At 46.9% G+C, this 20789-nt stretch overlaps 1 protein-coding gene across 4 annotated transcripts in view; it reads right to left on the reverse strand.

The window, feature by feature from the left end:
* Positions 1-20789, reverse strand: part of CARMIL3 (capping protein regulator and myosin 1 linker 3) — a 121916-nt gene that overhangs the window by 79635 nt on the left and 21492 nt on the right. For all 4 annotated transcript variants that reach the window (XM_088469982.1, XM_088469984.1, XM_088469981.1 and 1 more), the window contains exon 6: positions 15658-15758. In XM_088469982.1, coding sequence (XP_088326108.1) covers positions 15658-15758 — 101 coding nt within the window. The remainder of the gene's footprint in view (positions 1-15657; positions 15759-20789) is intronic.

A 20789-nucleotide genomic window follows, 5' to 3' on the forward strand; every position in this document is an offset into this window, starting at 1 on the left:
TACAATACAAACTCGCCCGCAGTGGTAGTGGGCAGAGAGAGTTGGTACAGGAGGGCGGTTATAGGTTTTTGAGAGCAGGTGGATTTGGCCATGCCCCCCTCCTAGTACCAGGGCCCGTGTCCATCTCCTGCACCCCCAATCCACACACCTGGTAGTGTTCATCTCCTCCACCCCACCCCATTTCTGGTAGTGTCCACTCCTGCAACCCTCCCCCCCCACACACACATACAAACTCCTAGTAGTGTCCATCTCCTACACCCCCCCCTCCCCCTCCACGCACTCCTGGTAGTTCCATCTCCTGCCTGCACTACCCCTTTCCCCCCACAAACTCCTGGTGGTGTCCACCTCTTGCACCCCCACTCCTGGTAGTGAATATCTCCTGCCCACACCCCTGCTTCTTTCTAGTGGTAGGCTGATTCAGTGGCGCCCTCTAGTGGCCGGTGCCCATAGGCAGCTGTCTAAAGCTGCCTAATGGTAGCGCCGGCCCTATTATATTAGGGACATGGCACACAGCTGAGTGGGTTATGTTATATTAGGTACATTGCACATAGCTGAGCTCAGGGCCGGACTGGGACTAAAAATAGGCCCTGGTATTTAAAGAGCACACAGGCCCACCTCGCGTCAGCATCTGTTTCCTGGCATAGACTCCTTCCCTAACTATTGCTGACCCCTCCCACTTCTTAGTCTATGCTCTTACAAATGTAATTAATATTAGAACAACAGACAAGTACACATCATTATCTATTAAAATACATACAACAGAGCACATCCTGCATGGGAGTCAAACATTTGGTATTGTGTTGGTTCTGTTAAGTTGTGCAGACACCTATAGATATATCTGTCCAATTCGTATAGTGGGACAGAAAATCTGGGAATGTGTGGGAGCAAATAACAATAGAAATTTGCTCCCAGATGCTGGAAAATGGACCAGATTTTCTTTCCCACCAGACAGATTGGACAGATATCTATAGATAAAGCTGGCACTTCACTGGTGTAGGTCATACACAAAAGAAAGGGGAAGGCATTTTCCCCAAGCGATAGTTTAGCAGGTAGATAGAAGATTAGATAGTGTTCACTGTAGGACTTTTTTAGGTCAGGGGTGTTGAATGCAGAGGACACCTCTGTGCACACCAAAGCAGAGCCACAACTACACATTTTAACAAAAGAGCATTTGTGCCGCCAACCATAGGGGAAGCAGGGAGAGCGCGTTACTTAGGCAGTAGTGTCCCTTTTTCACATTACGCCACATGGTAGTGCCCCATAGTCACGTTATGTCACACAGTAGTGTCCCTTTTTCACATTATGTCACACAATAGTGTCCCTTATTCACATACACATATATGAATATTTGCACATAAATATTATAAAATAGAAATATAATAAACAATATATTGTATACAATTAATATTAATACTACATGGATCTGCAGGTTTGAAATAGCAACATACTAAAAGGAATAGAGAGACATGAAGAGTCTCAGCCGGCGTCCGGACTCTTCAGTGCGGCTGTGTGCATGGCGCGCTGCCCCCTTTCTGTCATGTGCACCCAGGAGGACAGGAGGGAAGGCGGCTATTGGTGCATGCCGTGCGCACGCGAAGTTAAGTTACTGTAGAAGCCCCATTGGTTGAGGCTGGGAGACAGCGCTGAGTCGGACCCGGCGTAAGGGCGGAGCGCGTCCGCCCCTAGAAACGGCCCTGGTCGCGGCAGTACAACCTCCCGTACCTCGCCTTGCTCAGCAAGAAGATTTCAGGAACGCGCGGCCGCGTCATGACGCAGCGTGATTATGTCACTGCGTCATGACGCGGCCGCGCATTTGTGCAATCTGTTTACAGAGCAAGGCGCCGCCCGGGAGGTTGTACTGCCGGGTGAGCCTGTGCTCAGCCAAAGCGGCCCATTTGGCCATCGGCCCTTCTGGCATTTGCCAGAAGTGCCCGATGGCCAGTCCGGCCCTGGCTGAGCTGGTTATTTATGTTATATTAGCATACCTCCCAACTGTCCCGCAACCAACGGGATAGTCCCGTTTTTCTGGGACTGTCCCACCCGCGGGCTGCAGTGTCCCGTGGTTGGGGGAAAGTTGGGGAGAGCACAAACTGTTGCTCTGCATAGCAGAACAGAGCAGCGGGTGTGCAGGAGGAGAACACATGCCATGCGCATGCACACGGCATCTGCTCTCTTGTGTACGGACTGCCTGAGGGCTGCCCAGCATCTCGAAGAGTGCTGGGCACGCCCCCAAAGTAACTTAAATGGGGGAAGCTGCAAGGTACATGGCACGCTGAGCGGATTATGTTATATTAGGTAAATGGCACAAAGCTGAGCCGGTTAGGTTATATTAGGTACATGGCACATAGGAGCGGTATATGTTACTGCCCAAATGTGGGGTTATCTGCACTTGTAGTTACAGCGTTGATGTATTGCTGGTAATTGCAGGGCCAGATTAATGTTTGTGGGGCCCCCAGAGCAGCTAACTTGTTCGGGCCTCTACTGATAAAATTGTCAGTAAGAAATACTGGCGATATTATAATGAGTAAATACTCCCAGTACGGGAGACATCCAAGGGGGTTACTTGATATTGCCAAAAAGACATGGGAGGGGCAGTCCAATCCGTATAAAACAGTTATTGAGCATGTTTCTCAAATGCAAGAAAGAATTGCTGCTGTGGTGCCGATAGTAAGAGAGCACTTGGAACAGGCCCAACAGGCACAGCAGAGGGTGTACAACCGCATTGCTCGCTTACACAACTTTGCTCCTGGGGACAGAGAGTTGGTGTTGGTTCCCACAGTAGAAAGTAAACTTTTAGCTAAGTGGCAAGGACCCTTTGAAATTCTAGAAAAAGTGGGGGAAGTTAATTACAAAGTTTACCAGCCGGGGAAAAGGAAGCCAGAACAGATATACCATGTAAACCTTATAAAACCCTGGAAGGATAGAGCAGCTCTGTCAGCCGTCCGAGCCCCTCCAGTAAACCCAGGGCCCTTGGATCCCGAAGTGACAGCAGCAAAAACCCTGTCAGTCGTTCAACAGCAGGAAGTTAAAGAATTTCTTATCAGAAATAGGGTCTTGTTTTTAGACATACCAGGGAAAACCACAGTCATTAAACATGATATAATCACTGACCCAGGGGTCAAGGTTAACCTAAAGCCCTATAGGTTACCAGAAGCCCAAAGGGAGTCAGTGTCTAAAGAAATGTAAAAAAATGTTAGAATTGGGTGTCATTGAAGAATCGCATAGTGAGTGGTCAAACCCCTTTGTGCTTATTCCAAAGCCCGATGGAGTGTGCTATTCTGCAATGACTTCCGGAAATTGAACAGTGTGTCAAAATTCGACGCCTACCCAATGCCTAGGGTGGATGAATTAATTGAAATGCTAGGAACAGCCAGATATTTAACCACACTTGACTTAACCAAAGGGTATTGGCAAGTCCCGTTAACTGAGAATGCCAAAGAAAATACAGCTTTTTCAGCACCAGAAGGGTTGTTCAATACAAGATGTTGCCCTTTGGGTTACATGGGGCACCTGCGACCTTTCAAAGAATGATGGATAGGATTCTAAGGCCCCATAGACAGTATGCTGCTGCTTATCTGGATGATGTAGTCATTCATAGCCCTGATTGGCAGGCTCACTTGCCTAGAGTACAAGCAGTGTTGGACTCCATTTATAGGGCAGGTTTGACAGCTGACCCAAAAAAAGTGTTGTCTAGGGATGGAAGAAGTAAAGTATCTTGGGTACACCATTGGCAGAGGTTTGATAAAGCCACAGCTTAATAAAATTGAAGCAATACAAAACTGGCAAAGACCCTTGAATAAGAAGCAGGTAAGAGCCTTCTTAGGGATTACTGGGTATTATAGGAGATTTATACCCAATTTTGCCACCATTGCAGTCCCACTGACTGACCTTACCAAGGACAAACAGAAAGTCATGGTGGAATGGAGTCATGAAGCAGAGAAGGCTTTTCAGGCCTTAAAAGCCCAACCCATTCTGGTGACTCCTGATTTTGACAGGGAGTTTGTGATGCAAACTGATGCATCAGAAGTAGTTATAGAAGCAGTCTTGTCTCAGAGCAAGGACGGTGAGGAACACCCTATTTTTTACCTAAGCAGGAAATTAAATTTACATGAGAGAAACTATGCTACAGTTGAGAAGGAAGCATTGGCCATAAAATGGGCCTTAGAAACTCTCAGGTACAATTTGGTGGGAAGGAAGTTCAGATTGATCACTGACCATGCCCCTTTGAAGTGGATGTCAGAAAACAAAGACAGTAATGCGAGAATAAAGAGGTGGTTTTTGGCATTACAGACCTTTAAGTTACCGGTAGAACCTAGGCCAGAAAGCCAGCTAGCCAATGCAGTCGCTTTGTCACGTGTCCATTGTCTGGGGGCTGCAATTGTTCCGCCCCACAGGTCGAAATAAAGGGGCGGATATGTGATAGAAGCACTGGAGAAGTGTGAAATGACTTCTATATTTGTCCCAGATTCCTGTCTTATGTCTTTTAAAACCCCCAGAAGAAGTCTGTTAGAAAAGCAGACTAGTAATGTCGGCTTCTGTGAAAAGCCGGAATGGGTCCTGGGGGTGTGGATGTGAGGAGAGGGAGGGCTCCGTCCACAGGCCACTCCAGGTTTTGGGCCTTTCAGCCTGGTAGCAGGCTCATTAGGGCCTCCACCTGGAAATGGCTGATTTAAGCTGGGTTTGTTTGTGGCTGAGGGTCTCATACCTGGGGGAGCTGGCAGTCTAGCCTGTTCAGAGACACTTGGTTAAAACCCTGTACATACTGTGCACATGTTTTGTTGATGGCAATAGACCCTACCATTGTTGTAACAAGGGAATCTGCTGTGTAGTTAGTGCCCAGCCGGACTAGGACTTATGTTTATGCTTTTGTTTATATTTTTGTGTGCGGCACAACAAAGACTGGCGCTGACCAGTTTGTACGAGATTCCCAGACTTGTCTCCTGTTTCCACGGCTGCTGTGTGTAAAGAGGGAGTCCATCTACCCCCGGAGAGGGACCCCTATCCCAACTGTGTCACAATACATACTGTATATATATATATATATATATATATATATATACATACATATGCAGTCATATAATTAATATGGCTACCTTTTTAATAGGGGCCCCCATTTCTGAAGTGCCTTAATCCATCCCTGACCGCGACTTGGTGAGACTGAACTGCACTAACAGCAGCAGGGTGAGTCAGGAAGGCAGACCTTTAATCAGTAATTGGTCACAGATAACATAACTGATGCTGGTTTATATTGATCGACCAATATATCTGCTGCCCGTCGGCCAGTGTCTACCTGCGATATGTCGGTGAACGTCGGCATTCACCGACATATCACATTGTGCTGCACAGCTGATGGACAGATATGTCTGCAGACATATCTGTCCATCTGAAAGTGTGTACGTCGCCCCTACACACACAGCGGCAGCCGCGAGGAGAGGGGCGGGCCGGGTCCTGCCCCCCGGCCGCTGGGACCCAAGGGCACAAGCAGATGATGGCCGTTCAGTGTGTATGAACAAGTATCATCTGCAGATATATCTGCAGATCACTCGATCTGCAGATATATCTGTCAGGTGTGTACCCACCTTTAGAGGCCAGGAAACACTGTATTGTGTGTTTATTTATGGCAGTGTGGTCAGTAGGGGTGGAGATCACCCAAAGCTAGCTGCTAGCTTTCCCTTTGGTTATTAAACCGGCTAATTTAATCAAACATGCTAAGTTTATCCACAAATTGAACTGCTGTGTAAAATGGAGGAGATTTTGAGAATATTTGCTGAGATGGCTACAGGCCAGTTACTAAATGAGGAATTAGTGGAAATAAGGAAAGGTAAACGGGATCGGGAGGTGCTGCAAAAGCTGACACTATCAGATTACATAGAGGCCTATTTGTGCACCTTTGAGCACACGGCTACTATGCTAAAGTGGCCAGATTAGCAGTGGGCTGTAAGATTAGCTCCTTATCTTACAGGGGAAGCCCAGAGGGCCTATGTGGATTTACCAGTGTCAGAAGCAGACTCCTATCTTCACCTGAAAAACGCTATCCTCTCTAGGATTGATGTGATGGGCCCCAGCAAAGCCCAGAAATTACATGATTGGCATCTGAACTCCTCTGATCCTACAAGGGTTCAGCTAGCGGAACTGTCTAGACTAGGTAGAGCCAGATAAGAACACCCGTCAGTGCATAATGGAGGTTGTTGCTATAGACCATGCTATAATGGTGTCACAATCCTGACAAATTTTTCCCATATTCTCCTATGTTTTACCTCTTGTTCCAACTAGCGCTGAGGTTCGCTCGTGCTGTGACCGTACATCACTCCTGGCTGACTCAGAGGTCCGCCTGCATGCACATCGCATCCAGCTGGCTATGAGGTCTATCCACACGGTTCCTACTCTGTGCTTTCAGTGTGTTTACTCAGCATGCTAGCACTCAGGCTGCACACCAGAGTTCCCTCCAAACTCAGTATGGGTGCAGCCATGTTGGATTCAGTCACCTGCCTCTCCTCCACCACTCAGAGTGCTGCTCCCAGACCAACTGATCGCAGCATCCAATCCCTGGGGATCCAACCCTATAAATTCAATTTCCTTACTGGCCTCCATTTCCAGTACAACATTGCTTCTGCTGAAGTTACAGCACCGTGCTGAGGGCCTGATTCAGACCCGCTCGCGAGCGCTGAGCCTCGCAAGCGGGTTGATGTTGGCCCAGTGCACATGAACACGACGGAGCCGGCTCCGTCGTGCGCATGCGCGAGACGCAGATAATGACGGGCAAACAATCGTTACGGGTATCGTTCCAAAGGGGACATGCTGTCGATGTTGAGTGACAGCACGCCCCCTTTGGTGGGCGGGCCGATGGAGTGGCTGCCCAAACGGAGGCATTCCCATGTCAACGCCTCCGTTTGGGGGCGGCCCCACTGACATCAAGAGTGATGTCAGTGGGAGAGATTTCGGCTCTGTTAGAGCCGAAATCTCTCTGGGGCTTGCGGCAACGAGACCCTACCACAAGGGTCTCGTCACAAGTCCGATGGTCGCGATGGACTTGACCATTGCGACCATCTTCCTGGCTGCTCGCTATAGCTGTGGGTGGTCACCCACAGCTATGCGAGCGGCCAGGAGGCCGCTCTAAAAAACAAGAAGGCCGGCCCTGATTCAGAGCGAGCGCTCTGTCAGAGCGTCCGGCTCTGAATCAGGGCCTGATATCCCAGATACTCTGTATCTGAACGGTTCCAGTCCGTGTGATTCCAGTTTCAAGTCTGGTTGCAAGTCTCTATTCCATCTGTGCTCAGCCAGGGTTATCCACTGAGACTTGTTCCTAACTACAACCATTAGTCCCATCCGATACTTCCAAACCGACCCAGTACTGCAATTCATAATTGGTCCCAAACCGATCCAGTACTGCAATTCACCATCATCGGTTCCACACCGACCCAGTACTGCAACTCATCATCATTGATCCCAAACCAATCAAGTCCTTCAATTAATCAACATCGGTCAAGTTAATCAATTCTTCAACATCGGACTCATATCAGTTAAGTTATTCAATTCATCAACATGGGTCCCTACCATCAAGTTCATCAATTCATTAATATCGGACTCATATCAGTTAAGTTCTTCAATTATTCCACATCGGTTTCAAACCGATCAAGTTCATCAATTCTTTTATCATCTGATTTAATTCCATCAAGTTCTTCAAATCACCAACATCGGTCTCAAACCAATCCAGCTGTCAATCCAGCATCTTCGGTCCTAATCTGCTTCTGCTCATTCATTCAGTATTATACATTCCAACCTGCTGTTTGATAAAGACATTCTATTCCTGTCGTTGCCTTCGGGCCCATCATCTACTGCCATATCTCCTCACATCATTACATGAGAAAGTTCTGGTTCAAGCCACCCAAATTTCTTCACTTATGTCTGATCTCCCCTTCAGCCTCCAATGCCTGTTTCTACCCACACCAACCATCAGGCGTGAAAAAGGGTGATGGATCATGGTGTGCAACAGTGGGCACTTTAGGCTGACCCTGAAACATTGGAGGAGTTAGCCGTGGTGGTGTTACTATATGTGACCCTTGGAAAGCTAAATAAATCTAAGCAAGAGGTACGACCAGTTCCCAATTCTAGGACTAAAGTCCTACCTCTCAAAACTGATAAACCGCTAGCAATTGTATGTTTTGCTTGCAGTGAACCTGGTCATGTACGCTGGGACTGTCCAAACCGAAGTGAGCCGATGGACTGTAGCAGGGGTAAAGCAGCTCGACCTGTTGTCAGCCTGTTTGCAGGAAACACCTCCCCAGCAGAAACCACCTTTTTCCGTGTAAAAATACAGGATGAAGGCAGGGAGGTCTGGGCTTTGGTTGATATGGGTAGTGCACTCTCCATTATTTCGGCTAAGCTGATACCTAACAGAGTTGACCAAGTGTTACAAATCCAAAAGCTGCTCCATGTAAACCCCCTAGAACCCAGGCTAATGAGGGCTTCTGCCACTAACAGACACCCGCTGTTCCCTTAGAACTAGAATCATTCACCGGTACTTAAGTGGCTGCCTGGTCTTACAACTCGGAGTAGTAGTGGTTTACATGGATAACCTCTGGGAACCGGAGAATTGGGTGAAATACTGGATAAGAGTACAAAGTCAGTGGAGCGGCCTGGGAGCCGCTGGTGCGGTTTTGCAGCTGGTAGTGCAACTTGGAGAATAGATGGTGAAACTAGAGAGTCAGAGGTACTTTGAGGGCTTTGAGAACTGAAAGTGTGACTTTGAACACCGATGGTGCAGCTTAGAGCAGATGGTGCAGCTTTGAGAGCCGTTGGTGCGGGTTAGAGCTGATGGTGTGGCTTTGAACGCCGATGGTGCAACTTAGAGCCGATAGTGCAACTTTGAGCACAGTTGGTGCGGCTTTGAGCCGATGGTGCAGCTCAGAGGCGGTAGTACAATTTGAAGAATTGATGGAGTGGTTTGAGAACCGGTGGTGTGACTTTGAGCGCCGATGGAGTGGCTTAGAGCCGCTGGTGTGGCTTAAGAGCCGGTAGCAGCTTGAAGGCTGATGGAGCGGCTAGAGAGCCAGTGGAGCGGCTAGGGAGCCGGTAGCAGCTTGAACGCTGATGGAGCGGCTAGGGAGCCAGTAGCAGCTTGGAGACTGACAAAGTGGCTAGAGAGCCGGTGGAGCAAGATTCACAACAACCAGGATAATAATAACGCTGACCAGACCGTGCAGCAGAGCCGAGAGATCCACAAGGAACGCTATAGTCGGCGAGGCGGCAAAAGGTCGGCTTGCACTAATAGAAGTAGGAACCAATCATGCCGTGTTGTGGATAACACATGCAATCCTGCAGCGTCTGGATAACCTAGCTACCAACGGAATGGCACCAGGAACAATACTGCCAGAAGGAGGAACATTGCTGGATAGGAACAAGTCATGAGCATTACTTGTAATAGCAAGTCCTACCCTCTGTAAAGGTATTATGTATCCATAGAGATCTGGAAGAAACCCCATGAGTACAGCTACAGCTGGTGTTAAAAGGTCAACCATTTAAAATAGTGGCTGCTGTGGCCCTTAAGTCGCCTTATCCTTTCATCTTGGGCCATGATTTTCTGCTATTGCAGGAGGTGGTTACCTGGCGTGACGGTGAAAGGGAGCCAACGGCTGAGATGCCCAAAGAAACTAGGATTGTGTGAGGTCTGATTCCTGAGGATATCAAACCTTTCTTAGTCGGTAAGCAGGAGGGAAGCAGGGTAGAGGAGAATTGGTTACCCATTGACAATAATTTCTCCTTACAGGACTTTGTTCGAGATCATCAGAACTTTGGGAATCTCGTAAATGCTTTTGAAAATGTTTTAATGATACATGGTAAAATAGTAAATGCCTTACCACCTGAAGGCACACCTTATTTTGTGTTAAAGAATGATTTGTTGTACTTATGTGCAGAGTAAAAAGACAGACCAGTTGCTGGTTCCAAGAAAACACAAGCAGTTGGGACTGAGGGCGGCTCATACGCATTTGTGGGGTGGTCATTTAGGAGAAGAGAAAAACTCTCCAATGAATTCAGTTAAGGTTCTTTTGGCTAGGCATCCATGATACAGTGAAAAAGTATTGCCAGGAATGTCCAGTGTGCCAAAAGAAAGCACCCCGACCAGAGTTCCTGGTAGCTCAGGTAGAAAAATCTGCTCATGGGTATCAATATATTTTAGTGGTGGTTGACTATGCCACCTGGTACCCTGAGGCGATACTGCTATGTAATATTAGGTCTAGCACTATCGCCCCCGGGAATTGGTAATGCTTTATACACGCTTCGGGATCCCAAAAGAGGTCTTGACCGACCAGGGGATGCCTTTTATTTCTAAATTAATGAAAGATTTGGGCCGTCAGTTGGGGGTTGAAGGAATACACACTTCAGTTTATCACCCGCATACAGACGGATTGGTAGAGCGCTTTAAGTGCAGATGATAAAGCGGGCAGTATCCCAGGATAAGAGGGATTGGGAGCTCTCTTGCCCTATCTAATGTTTGCGGTGCGGGAGGTACCCCAATCATCTACGGGGTTTAGCCCCTTTGAACTCCATTATGGTAGACAACCCAAAGGAATCTTAGACCTCTTAAAAGAAAGGTGGGAACAACAACTTTCCAAAGAGCCTAACATTGTTCAATTTGTGTCACAACTGTATAGCCAATTAAGACAAATTGAGCCACTTGTAAAGGAACATATGAACTTGGCTCAGCAATGTCAAAAGCATAATTATGATTTTACCGCAGTGAACCATTCCTTTAAGCCAGGGGACAAGGTATTAGTTCTGGTTCCCACCCCTGAAAGTAAGTTATATGCCCATTGGTGGGGTCCTTATGATGTCATAGAGGCAGTGGGACTTGTCAACTACAAAGTGCGCCAAGAGTGTAGAAGGAAAGAGGTACAAATTTACCATGTTAATTTGTTAAAACCTTGTAAATGAAGTACCAGCCAACCCTCTCTGTTGGTTTTAAAAACTTCCGATTGTCAGGTGCCCATTGAAGCCTCATTAATTCCCAGGCAAAAGCAAGAAGCTATAGACCTGGTAACACAAAACCAGGATATATTTTCTGCCATCCCTGGGAAAACCCAGATCATACAACATAATATTATTACACCACCTGGGGTGGTGATAAAACAAAGGCCTTACCGTATACCCGCAGCTAAACGGGCTGCAGTAAAATGAGAAGTGGAAGAGATGCTGCACCTAGTGTTATAGAGGAGTCAAACAGTGAGTGTAACAACCCGATTGTGCTGGTACCCAAGCCTTCGGGGGCCATAGTGACTAAGAGGTCGCCCCTCATGCAGGATTAACATCAAAGGCTTTTTTTGTGTGCAAATAAATCAGGCGCCAGACCATTTCTATTCCAAACTATGGGCCTGATTCATTACAGATCGCAAATGCGATTACACACGCAGGCGGCCAATTGTTGCATTCTGCCCATGCGTATGCATCGCAGTGCGCATTCGTGAAGGTCTCACTGCGATCACACTGCAGACACTACGCAGACCCATCTCATGGTGATTTACAAGAAGTGAGTGTTTGGGGTGGTGACGGGGGGGTGGTCGACGACACACGGGTGTGTCAGTGCATTTGAATGCGTGCATAAATTAGCCACTGCAATGCTATACGCAGCTTGAGCTCCCACTGAGCGCGACGAGGTTAGCAATTTCCGAGTAAGGTCTGGCCTTGTGCAATTGTGAATGAGGCTACGATGGTACTCTGATGGTTTTGCTGTTTTGCTAAGTATTATGGATGTGAGTAAGGGAAAGTGGACAACCTTGTGTTAGGCTGCGACAGCATTACGATTGCAAACATTAGCATATTTTCGTAGTGGTTCTGCATGCGTAATTGCAGCTGCAATTCGTAATTAATCAGGCCCTATGTTTTCTTTATTATATCACACCTCTGTGTCTCTTTGTTTATCGCAGCTCTTCATGTCCTTATCACAGCTCTGCAGCGCTACCACTCATTATTGTGGTTCTCCTCTGCGGCCTTAGCACTCCCTCACTTATGGCTTCACCCCCTCTATGCCTGTAATTAAGGGGCTTCCAATTTCATATTTAGCTTAGCCATGTTGCCTGTGCAGTGACCCCTCTAGAGGGGGAGAGTCTCTGCTTATAGAAGCCCAATATATAAATAGTAGAAATACCCCATTTACACTGCCATAGCAACCATCCGCTCTCTGCCGATCTGCGCTTCCCCATTAATTTCTATGACGGTGTCCCAGAGTGTCCTGTCAGTTCAGGTTTGCACTATACACACTATGGGCCTGATTCAGACCTGGTCGCAAGCGCTGAGCGCTCGCAACCGGGTCGATGGTGGCCCAGAGCGCATGCGTACGACGGAGCCGGCTCCGTCATGCGCATGTGCAAGACCTGGATAGCGAAGGGCAATCCGTCGCTCCGGGTCTCACACCAAAGGGGGCATGCTGTCGATGTTGAGTGACAGCTCGCCCCCTTTGGTGGGCGGGCCGGGGGAGTGAACGCCTCTGTCTGGGGCCGGCCCCACTGACATCACGAGTGATGTCAGTGGGAGAGATTTCGGCTCTGCTAGAGCCGAAATCTCTCTGGGGCTTGCGGCAACGAGACCCTACCACAAGGGTCTCATCGCAAGCCCGATGGTCACGATGGTCTTGACCATCACGACCATCTTCCTGGCCACTCGCTATAGCTGTGTGTGGCCGTTCAAAAAAAAAAAAATAGCCCGGCCCTGATTCAGAGCGAGCGGCTCTGAATCAGGGCCACTGTCCATTATCCCCTTATTTTCCAGTACCAACCCAGGCTGAGAGGACCTGGGTTGGTTACTGATTTCGAATGGGAACCCACACATTATAAAAAAAAAAAAATAACCTAACAAAGCCTGCAGAGATCATACTGATCTGTGCAGTACTTCTCCCAAACTAGTCTGCCACAGGTAGGTCTATTGTTTGGGCGGGATTGCCGTTGTTTCATGGTTGGTTTTTGGACGATTTTAAAACTGATTAGTAAATTTGCGGATGCTATTCTGGTCTATGTTAAATAATCTATTGTTGGTTCCATGTTCCGGGACGCTGAGAGGGGGGTGGGTACTAATTACCTGGGTCCAGGCTTATCTGTCAGGAGCCCAGCACACGCTGCTGTTTGTTGGGCTTCAGTGGGAGACTCCTCTCCTCTGCCTGAGGAAGGGGGGGGGAGACCACACTTATCGCACCCCCCTGGATTTGTGCTGGACTAACAGGCTTACAGCGCTCCCCTCCCTAGCGTGCAGCACCACAAATAGAAAATAACCTAATAGGACATGACCACACCTCCCTCGATTAGGCCACGCCCCCTGGGCCCGGGCTGGCTCTCTATTGCCCTGCATATGTCTAAAGTTTTGTAAAGTTGGGGTTGTGGTCGGTTTTCTGACGGTTTTGGCTTTAGTAAATGGTCTGTTTGCAGACCTGACGGTAATTTGACCAAAAAAAACAAAATTGACCTTTAGTAAATTTACCCCCAAGTATGGTGTTTGCACTTGGAAGCTGTTGCTATAAACCCACAACATGCATTCAAAGGAGCTTTTAATATGAACTAGGCCATTCTTAAGATGCAAAAGCAAAACAAATCCATCAGAGAGATTGCTGGAACCTTAGAAGTGGCAAAATCAACAGGTTGGTACATTTAGAGTAAAAAAAAGAAAGCACTGATGTGCTCTGGGTACCAAAAGAAGTTATGGACGTCCAAGGAAGACAACAGTGGTGGGTGATCACAGGATCCTATCAATGGTAAAGAAAATCCCCTTCGCAATATCCAGTCAAGTGAAGAACACTCTCCAGGAGGTACAGTAGGCATTCCATACCATAAAGAGAAGACTTCACAAGAGCAAATACAGAGGGTTCACCACCACATGGTGCAAACCATTCATTAGCCTCAAAAAATAGAAAGGCCAGATTAGATTTAAAAACAAAAACATTTAAAAAAAAGCCAGCCCAGTTCTGGAACAACATTCTTTGGACAGATGAAACTAAGATTGACCTGTACCAGAATGATGGGAAGAAAAAAGTATGGGGAGGGCTTGGAATGGCTCGTGATCCGAAGAATACCACATTATCTGTAAAACACAGTGAAGTCAGTGTGATGGCATGGGCTTGTATGGTTTCCAATGGCATTGGGTCATTAGTGTTAATGATGTTACAGAATAAAGAAGCAGCCAGATGAATTCTGAAGAGTACAGGGATATACTGTCTGCTTAGGTTCAGCCAAATTCAGCAAAGTTGACTAGACGGCACTTCACAGTAGAGATGGACAATGATGAAAACATACTGTGAGCAGTTAAGCGTCTGTGTAAGCAACCACTTCAGTGACACTCCGGTACCACGCTCATAAGATGGACCATTTTGTGCGTCTGAATAAACATTACTTAGTCACCACCTTGGAACGCCCAGCACACTTCTAATACCATGGCCGGGATGCACTATATTATATTATGCGGACAAACCCCCGAAAACGCAGTATTCGGGAGTTTGATCGCATTTCTCATATGCAAGCTTTAGAAAGCAAAGCTTTTCGCAGCTTGGTGGTAGTAGGCAACGCCATCTTCAGATGGCGCTGCCCAACAGAAGCCTATGGGTTTCTCTTTGCAAAGTTTACTGAGAAGGATGCAATCGGATCCCTCCCAGTGTCCCCCGCAGTGCGCGCATCCTTCGGCAGAAGGACACCAGAGGGACTTCTGGGTCATAAACCCGGAAGTCGTTCTATTGCAAAGAACAGATCTTATCGGGAGAGCTGTCCTTTGCAATTTTATTCATGCATACCGGTGTTATTTACGCTGGCATACATGTGATGAGTGGCGGGATGCATTGCACGCAAAATGCGATGATTGATGCATCCCACCCCGTGTACCAATTGCAACTGCACTTCTGTGCATACACATAGTGTAACACACGCTGTAGCAAAATAAAAACACTCAACTCCTTGGACATTGGCATTGTGTGCACTTAGAATCAGGTGCATAGAGTCACAGCAGAAGACTTGCAGATTCACAGGTACAAACTATAACAATGCTGATTTTCAACTAGCTTCATAGAAGAGACCACGTTTAAATAGGCATAGAGCAATTATGACTGTACAGACCTTACCGCTAATAAAGCACAATTGCCATTGGTTCCTATCTATGGCATCAGAGCAAAACAGATGTGTGTGAAATCCTCATCTCTTGCCATGGCTTACCATACAGATACAAGATACATAGAGGAGATTTTTTTTTAGTGCCAGAGCATGCAAATTACTATCACAGTCAGAAAATGGTTTGACAAATGTACTATGAAGGCTACTGTAACTAAGCTGCAAAGGGCTAACAATGGCTAGTTAAAGTTCTCAGGAGAGCTGCTTGTAGACCCGCCGGAAGTGTTACATTATATTACCATATACTGTACTAGGGGTTATGCTAATGTAAAATCTCTCTATGTCCATGTAGATAGATTTCTTAGCTGACCTCAAACTCCTACCTAGTTCTGTTTCAGATAGATTAGAAGGCATATTCTAAAATAATGGTTGATCAAGCATTGTAAATTTTAACAAAGGAAGTACAGATAACAATATATTTATACTCGGTGTTCACATTACAGTATATGCTTTTTACACATGCAGTATCATCATCTAATATGCATGATATACAACAACACATCACAAAGCCACAACACCTCACCACAAATCCCAGTTGTCGCTATTATCCCCGCAGTGTCTGAGTTTGGTGATGAATTACGTGAACTATCCGTGGACTCAGGATACTGCCGTCTCACCAGACATCTGTCAAAGAATGAAAGAGTGAAGTCAGGAGTGAGTGGTATATTTTATTATGATATTATATGAGTCACTTACTGTAATACCCAGCATTGCCTGGCTTTCATTTATTTATTTTTTTCCTCTCCCCTCACACTCTCTTCATCTCTCCTCTCCCTTGTCCCCACTCTCTTTTCCCCAACACTATCTCTGTACCTCCCTTCCCCCCCACCCAAGCTTTTTTCTCTTCTCCTACTCCCTCCCAATCATCAACCCCCTCACTCTCTCCTGTACATCACTGACAAAAGTGGGAAGGGTTAGAGTTCATACCAACTCTCATTTCATGCCAGTGTGATGACATACATTTTTATCAGCAGCCGATTTTATTATATAGAGATATATCCAATTGGCTGCCAGGTTTTGCCTGCAAAAAATGATCACCTGCGGGAGGGAATTTTTGTTTTCCCACTTTGCTGGCAGCGGGAGCAGGGTTAGGTGCAACCAATCAGGTTCTAGCTGTAATTTTTAGTGTATGATATTAAAAAAAAGCAGACAACTAGTTGCTTTGGGCAACATCACAGTTTCCTCTTCACTATTTTCATAAATTCCCACTCAATCTCATGGTTCATGTAAGCCATAAATTAGGCTAAATGGAGCAGTACTTAAAAAAAAATGTTTATTTTATTGAAAGGTGTGCTACTAAAGAGGTAGTAGGTCTGACTTTGGTGTAATGTTTACACTTTTGCACAGTTTGTGAAGATTAGGCATGTGCCTAGAAGTGCACTGAACAATCCATTAAAGTATTTTGCATTGTGCATCTAGTGTGCTCCATTACCTCCATTGAAATTGCTGAAGGCAGACACTTTGAAAACTACTGCCTATAGTAATAGACCTATTAAGAGAACCAAAGTAAGGGTAAAATACAGTAGAAAGCCTAAAGCTAGCTGCACACTGTCAGATTTTTTTAATCGGGATGAGGAATGGGACGATTTTTCAGAAAACTTAAAGCCCCAATATCTGTGCTACACATTATGCAGTTTTTCCATACAAGCTAGAGATATTTCACAACACCACACTGATTTAGCATATGTCCACCTACAAGGATGATGACATCAGTGGCGTAACTAAGGGGGGTAGAGCAGGGCGTGTCAGATAGACTCTCATTGGCTGCTGCAGCGCCAACTGCAAGAGCCAGCTCCCTTTCGGCTCCTGCAGTGGGTAATGGGAGATACGTCATGACTTATCTCCCATAATGCAGAGCATGTCTGGAGCAGGAGCGTGGATGCAGGTAAGTTTTATTTTTCTCTTCTTTTTTTGCTATGTATTTGGGGGGACACCTCTACTGGGGGCAATAATTGGGGGGACTACTACTGGGGGCAACCTTTACTGGGGGCAATAATCGGGGGGACTACTACTGGGGGCAATTATCTGGGGGACTACTACTGGGGGCAACCTCTACTGGGAGCAATTATTGGAGGGACTACTACTGGGGGCAACCTCTACTGGGGGGCTCTGTATAAGGGGGGTCTACTACTGGGGGCACTGTATAAGGGGCTTACTACTGGAGGCACAAGGGACACTGCCCTGGGGGCACTAAATAGGGAGGACCACTACAAGGGGCACTGGATAGTGGGGACCACTACAGGGGGGCTGCATAAAGGGGATTACTAATGGGGGCAATTAATAAGGGGCACAACTGGGGGCCTGTATAAGGGGGACCACTACTGGGGGCACTGTATAAGGGGAACTAATGGGGAGCTGCACAAGGGGGACCACTACTGGGGTACTGTACAAGGGGCACTACTGGGGGCCTGCATAAGAGGGACCACTACTGGGGGCACTGCATAGGGCGGACTGTATAAGGAGCACTACAGGGGTTAAGGTGCATATGGAAAGGAATATTAAGAGTGACAAGAAAGGGGTATATGTGTCCTGTCGACACGTCCCATTATTAAATGACCCCGCCCCTTGTGACCACGCCCATTTTTTGGCGCGCGTGCATCGCCGCATCCATTTTAACATTTGCCCTGGGCTCCAAATACCCTAGTTACACCACTGGATGACATAGTGACAGGAAAACATAGGAAATATGGGCAGATTATTGAAAATGCATACACACTGCTCCATATCGGGAATTTGAGGCCAAGATTTTTGTTCTTGACCGACAGATCAGATAATCGTAGGAATGTGGTTGTGGATGTTTTCTTACCGTTTTATCAGTGAAACACTGAAACGACACACTATACAATAAATGAGGCCGATCATCCGATTATTGGAAAATCAGCACAATAATTGTAAAGTGTGTAGGTAGCTTAACTTGGAGGTTGCCACTGACATATTTCTGGCATGCAGACAGTGTTGGCACGTGAAGGAACACAGAAAAGAATACAATCATCATTTCTCATGCTCCTTCCTGCTATAATACGGTTCTGCACACCTGCAAAAACCATCTGCGTGGACCTAGCCTTTGTTTCACAAAACAGTCTGTGAAGAAAAACATTTCAGTTCTGTTACCCATGGCAACCAATAGTATGTTAGCTTTCATTAGTTTGGCTTGCTCTATGGCTAAATTTAGTAAAGCTGATATTTAATCAGTTGCGCTGAGTTACAGCACTGGACATATTCATTCTTCTTTGTCCATGCTTGTACTAGTTACATTGGAACTATTCAAACCCTTACTTTTAAAATTCAGAAAATGTATTCATACACTTAAGTGATAAATTGGTATTTATGCTCATTTAATACAATTTTACCATATCAGGCTTTACATATCTCTATAATAAGCTCGTCAAGTAGGCTGTGGAGTCTCTGATTTGATATTTTGGTTTAAACAAGTTTGCTCAGGATGTCTTCCAGTGCTTAAACCTGCACTGATCTGTATCAGTGGGGGGCAGGCAGAGCTCCAACGGCAGAGCAGTGACTCGGAGGATTAACTGTCAAACTGCACCTGCACTGACAGTTACTCATTTCCTCCAAGCACATTTTCATATGCCATGGTCTCCAATGCTGGTCAGCAATGTAAAAAATTAAGATTGCAGATATACTTCAAGGTTCATTCTTCAACCCAGGCAACCAGTGTATCCCAGCTAGTAGTGTAATAATGGGCCAGATGTACTAAGCTCTGAAAAGTGATAAACTGGAGAGTGATAAACCACCAGCCAATCAGCTCCCAACTGTCATTTTTCAAACACAGCCTGTAACATGACAGTTGGGAGCTGAGTGGCTGCTCGTTTATCACTCTCCAGAGCTTAGTACATCTCCCCCAATGTGCCATATATGAATCAGGTAAAAATCATTTAGACTATATGTTGTTCAAAATGCTCTTGTCCTGATACAGAACCACTTGCGAGTGCTGTGCGCTCGCAAGCAGTTCGATGTTGGGCCAGTGCGCATGCGCACGACGGACCCGGCTCCGTCGTGCACGTGCGCGAGACCTGGTTAGCGACGGGCAAGCCGTCGCTATGGGCTCGCTAAAAAAAGGTGGTGAGCGACAGCATGCCCCCTTTGGTGGGCGTGCCGGGGGCGAGGCTGGCCAGACGGAGGTGTTCCCATGGGAACGCCTACCGTCTGGGCTGGCCCCACTGACATCAAAAGTGATGTCAGTGGGAGTGCTTTTGGCTCTGATAGAGCCAAAAGCACTCCAGGGCTTGCGGCAGACGAGACCCTACCACAAGGGTCTCGTCGCAAGCCCGATGGTCGCGATGGCTTTGACCATCGTGACCATCTTTTTGGCCACTCGTTATAGCTGTGGGTGGTCACCCACAGCTATGCGTGCGGCCAGGAGGCCGCTCTAAAATTCAAAGGGACGGCCCTGATTCAGAGCGAGCACTCTGTCAGATTGTCCGGCTCTGAATCAGGGCCTCTGTTCCTAAACTTCCATACGTATTTTACTGTTGCAGAAATCTGTGCTTTTTGAGAGCACTCTTGGCCCTTTCCATCATTTCATTACTTCATGAAGTATCTGCTATGGTAAATAATTAAGCATGCATTTTGGCAACAGATAATTTCATTACATAGTCCTTGCCAACATATCTGTTAAACTCAATATTGGTCATGTAAGATTTCAGCAGACAGCACATCAACACTGATTAACCTATTTCTTGTCTCAGAGCAGAACAACAACATATGGAGATGTGTGATCTATGATAAAGAGATCTTCTCCATTACTTATGGAACCTGTCACAGACAGAATCGGTATGTAATACCGGCGACTCGATAGCCACCAGTTCAAATACCTACAGCGGCATTCCAATAACTGAAGATTCTGACAGGGGTGGTAAGTATACCATCCCTCCCCCTCCCCCACCTAACCTTCCCTTAGTGGTGCCTAACCCTAACCTTCCCCCCTAGTGCCTAACCCTAACCTCCCCCCCGGTGATGCCTAAACCTAACCCCCCCCTTCCCGTACCCTAAACCTAACCATTGCGTGGAGGTGCCCAACCCTAACCCCCCCTCCCCGTAGCCTAACCCTCTCCGGGGGGGTAACTAACCATCCCCCCGTGGCTATCACCTAACCTGTCCCCGCTTACCTGAGTTCTGGATGCCAGCTGTCGGGATTTCAGCATGTGGCTAAAGATAGGCGTGGGGAGTTCGACACCTATCTTTAGTTCCGGGTTGGGCTTCCACTGTCGGGATTCCGATGGCTGCCAGTAATCTCACTTCATCCCGTCACAGATATGCAACCACTAACTGTTCAGTAGACTTCTAGCTTCTCTATGTAACCTCATCGATCTGGTCCCATGTCACCTGGCACGCTAGTAAATTACTTATAAATAAGCCAGGAGAACAGCACTAGACTACTGAACTGGGTGGAATGGGACCTGTAGGTAGATCTGTGCATGATGCTCCCCATGGACGGGATGCACTATGCTGAAAAATGCGGTCAAACCACCACAAATGCTATTTTCGGAGGTTTGACTGCATTTTCAGTATGCACCAAACTCAGGAAAGCAAAACTTCTTCTAGATGACGTTGTCTAATAGAAGCCTATAGGGTTTTTATCAGAGTTTTCCCTGAGTAGGATTCAATAGGATCCCTCCCAGGGTCCCCGTACCCAGA

Source organism: Taudactylus pleione, unplaced genomic scaffold, assembly GCF_031769625.1.
Source record: "Taudactylus pleione unplaced genomic scaffold, aTauple2 ptg000095l, whole genome shotgun sequence".
Taxonomy (NCBI): Eukaryota; Metazoa; Chordata; class Amphibia; order Anura; family Myobatrachidae; genus Taudactylus; species Taudactylus pleione.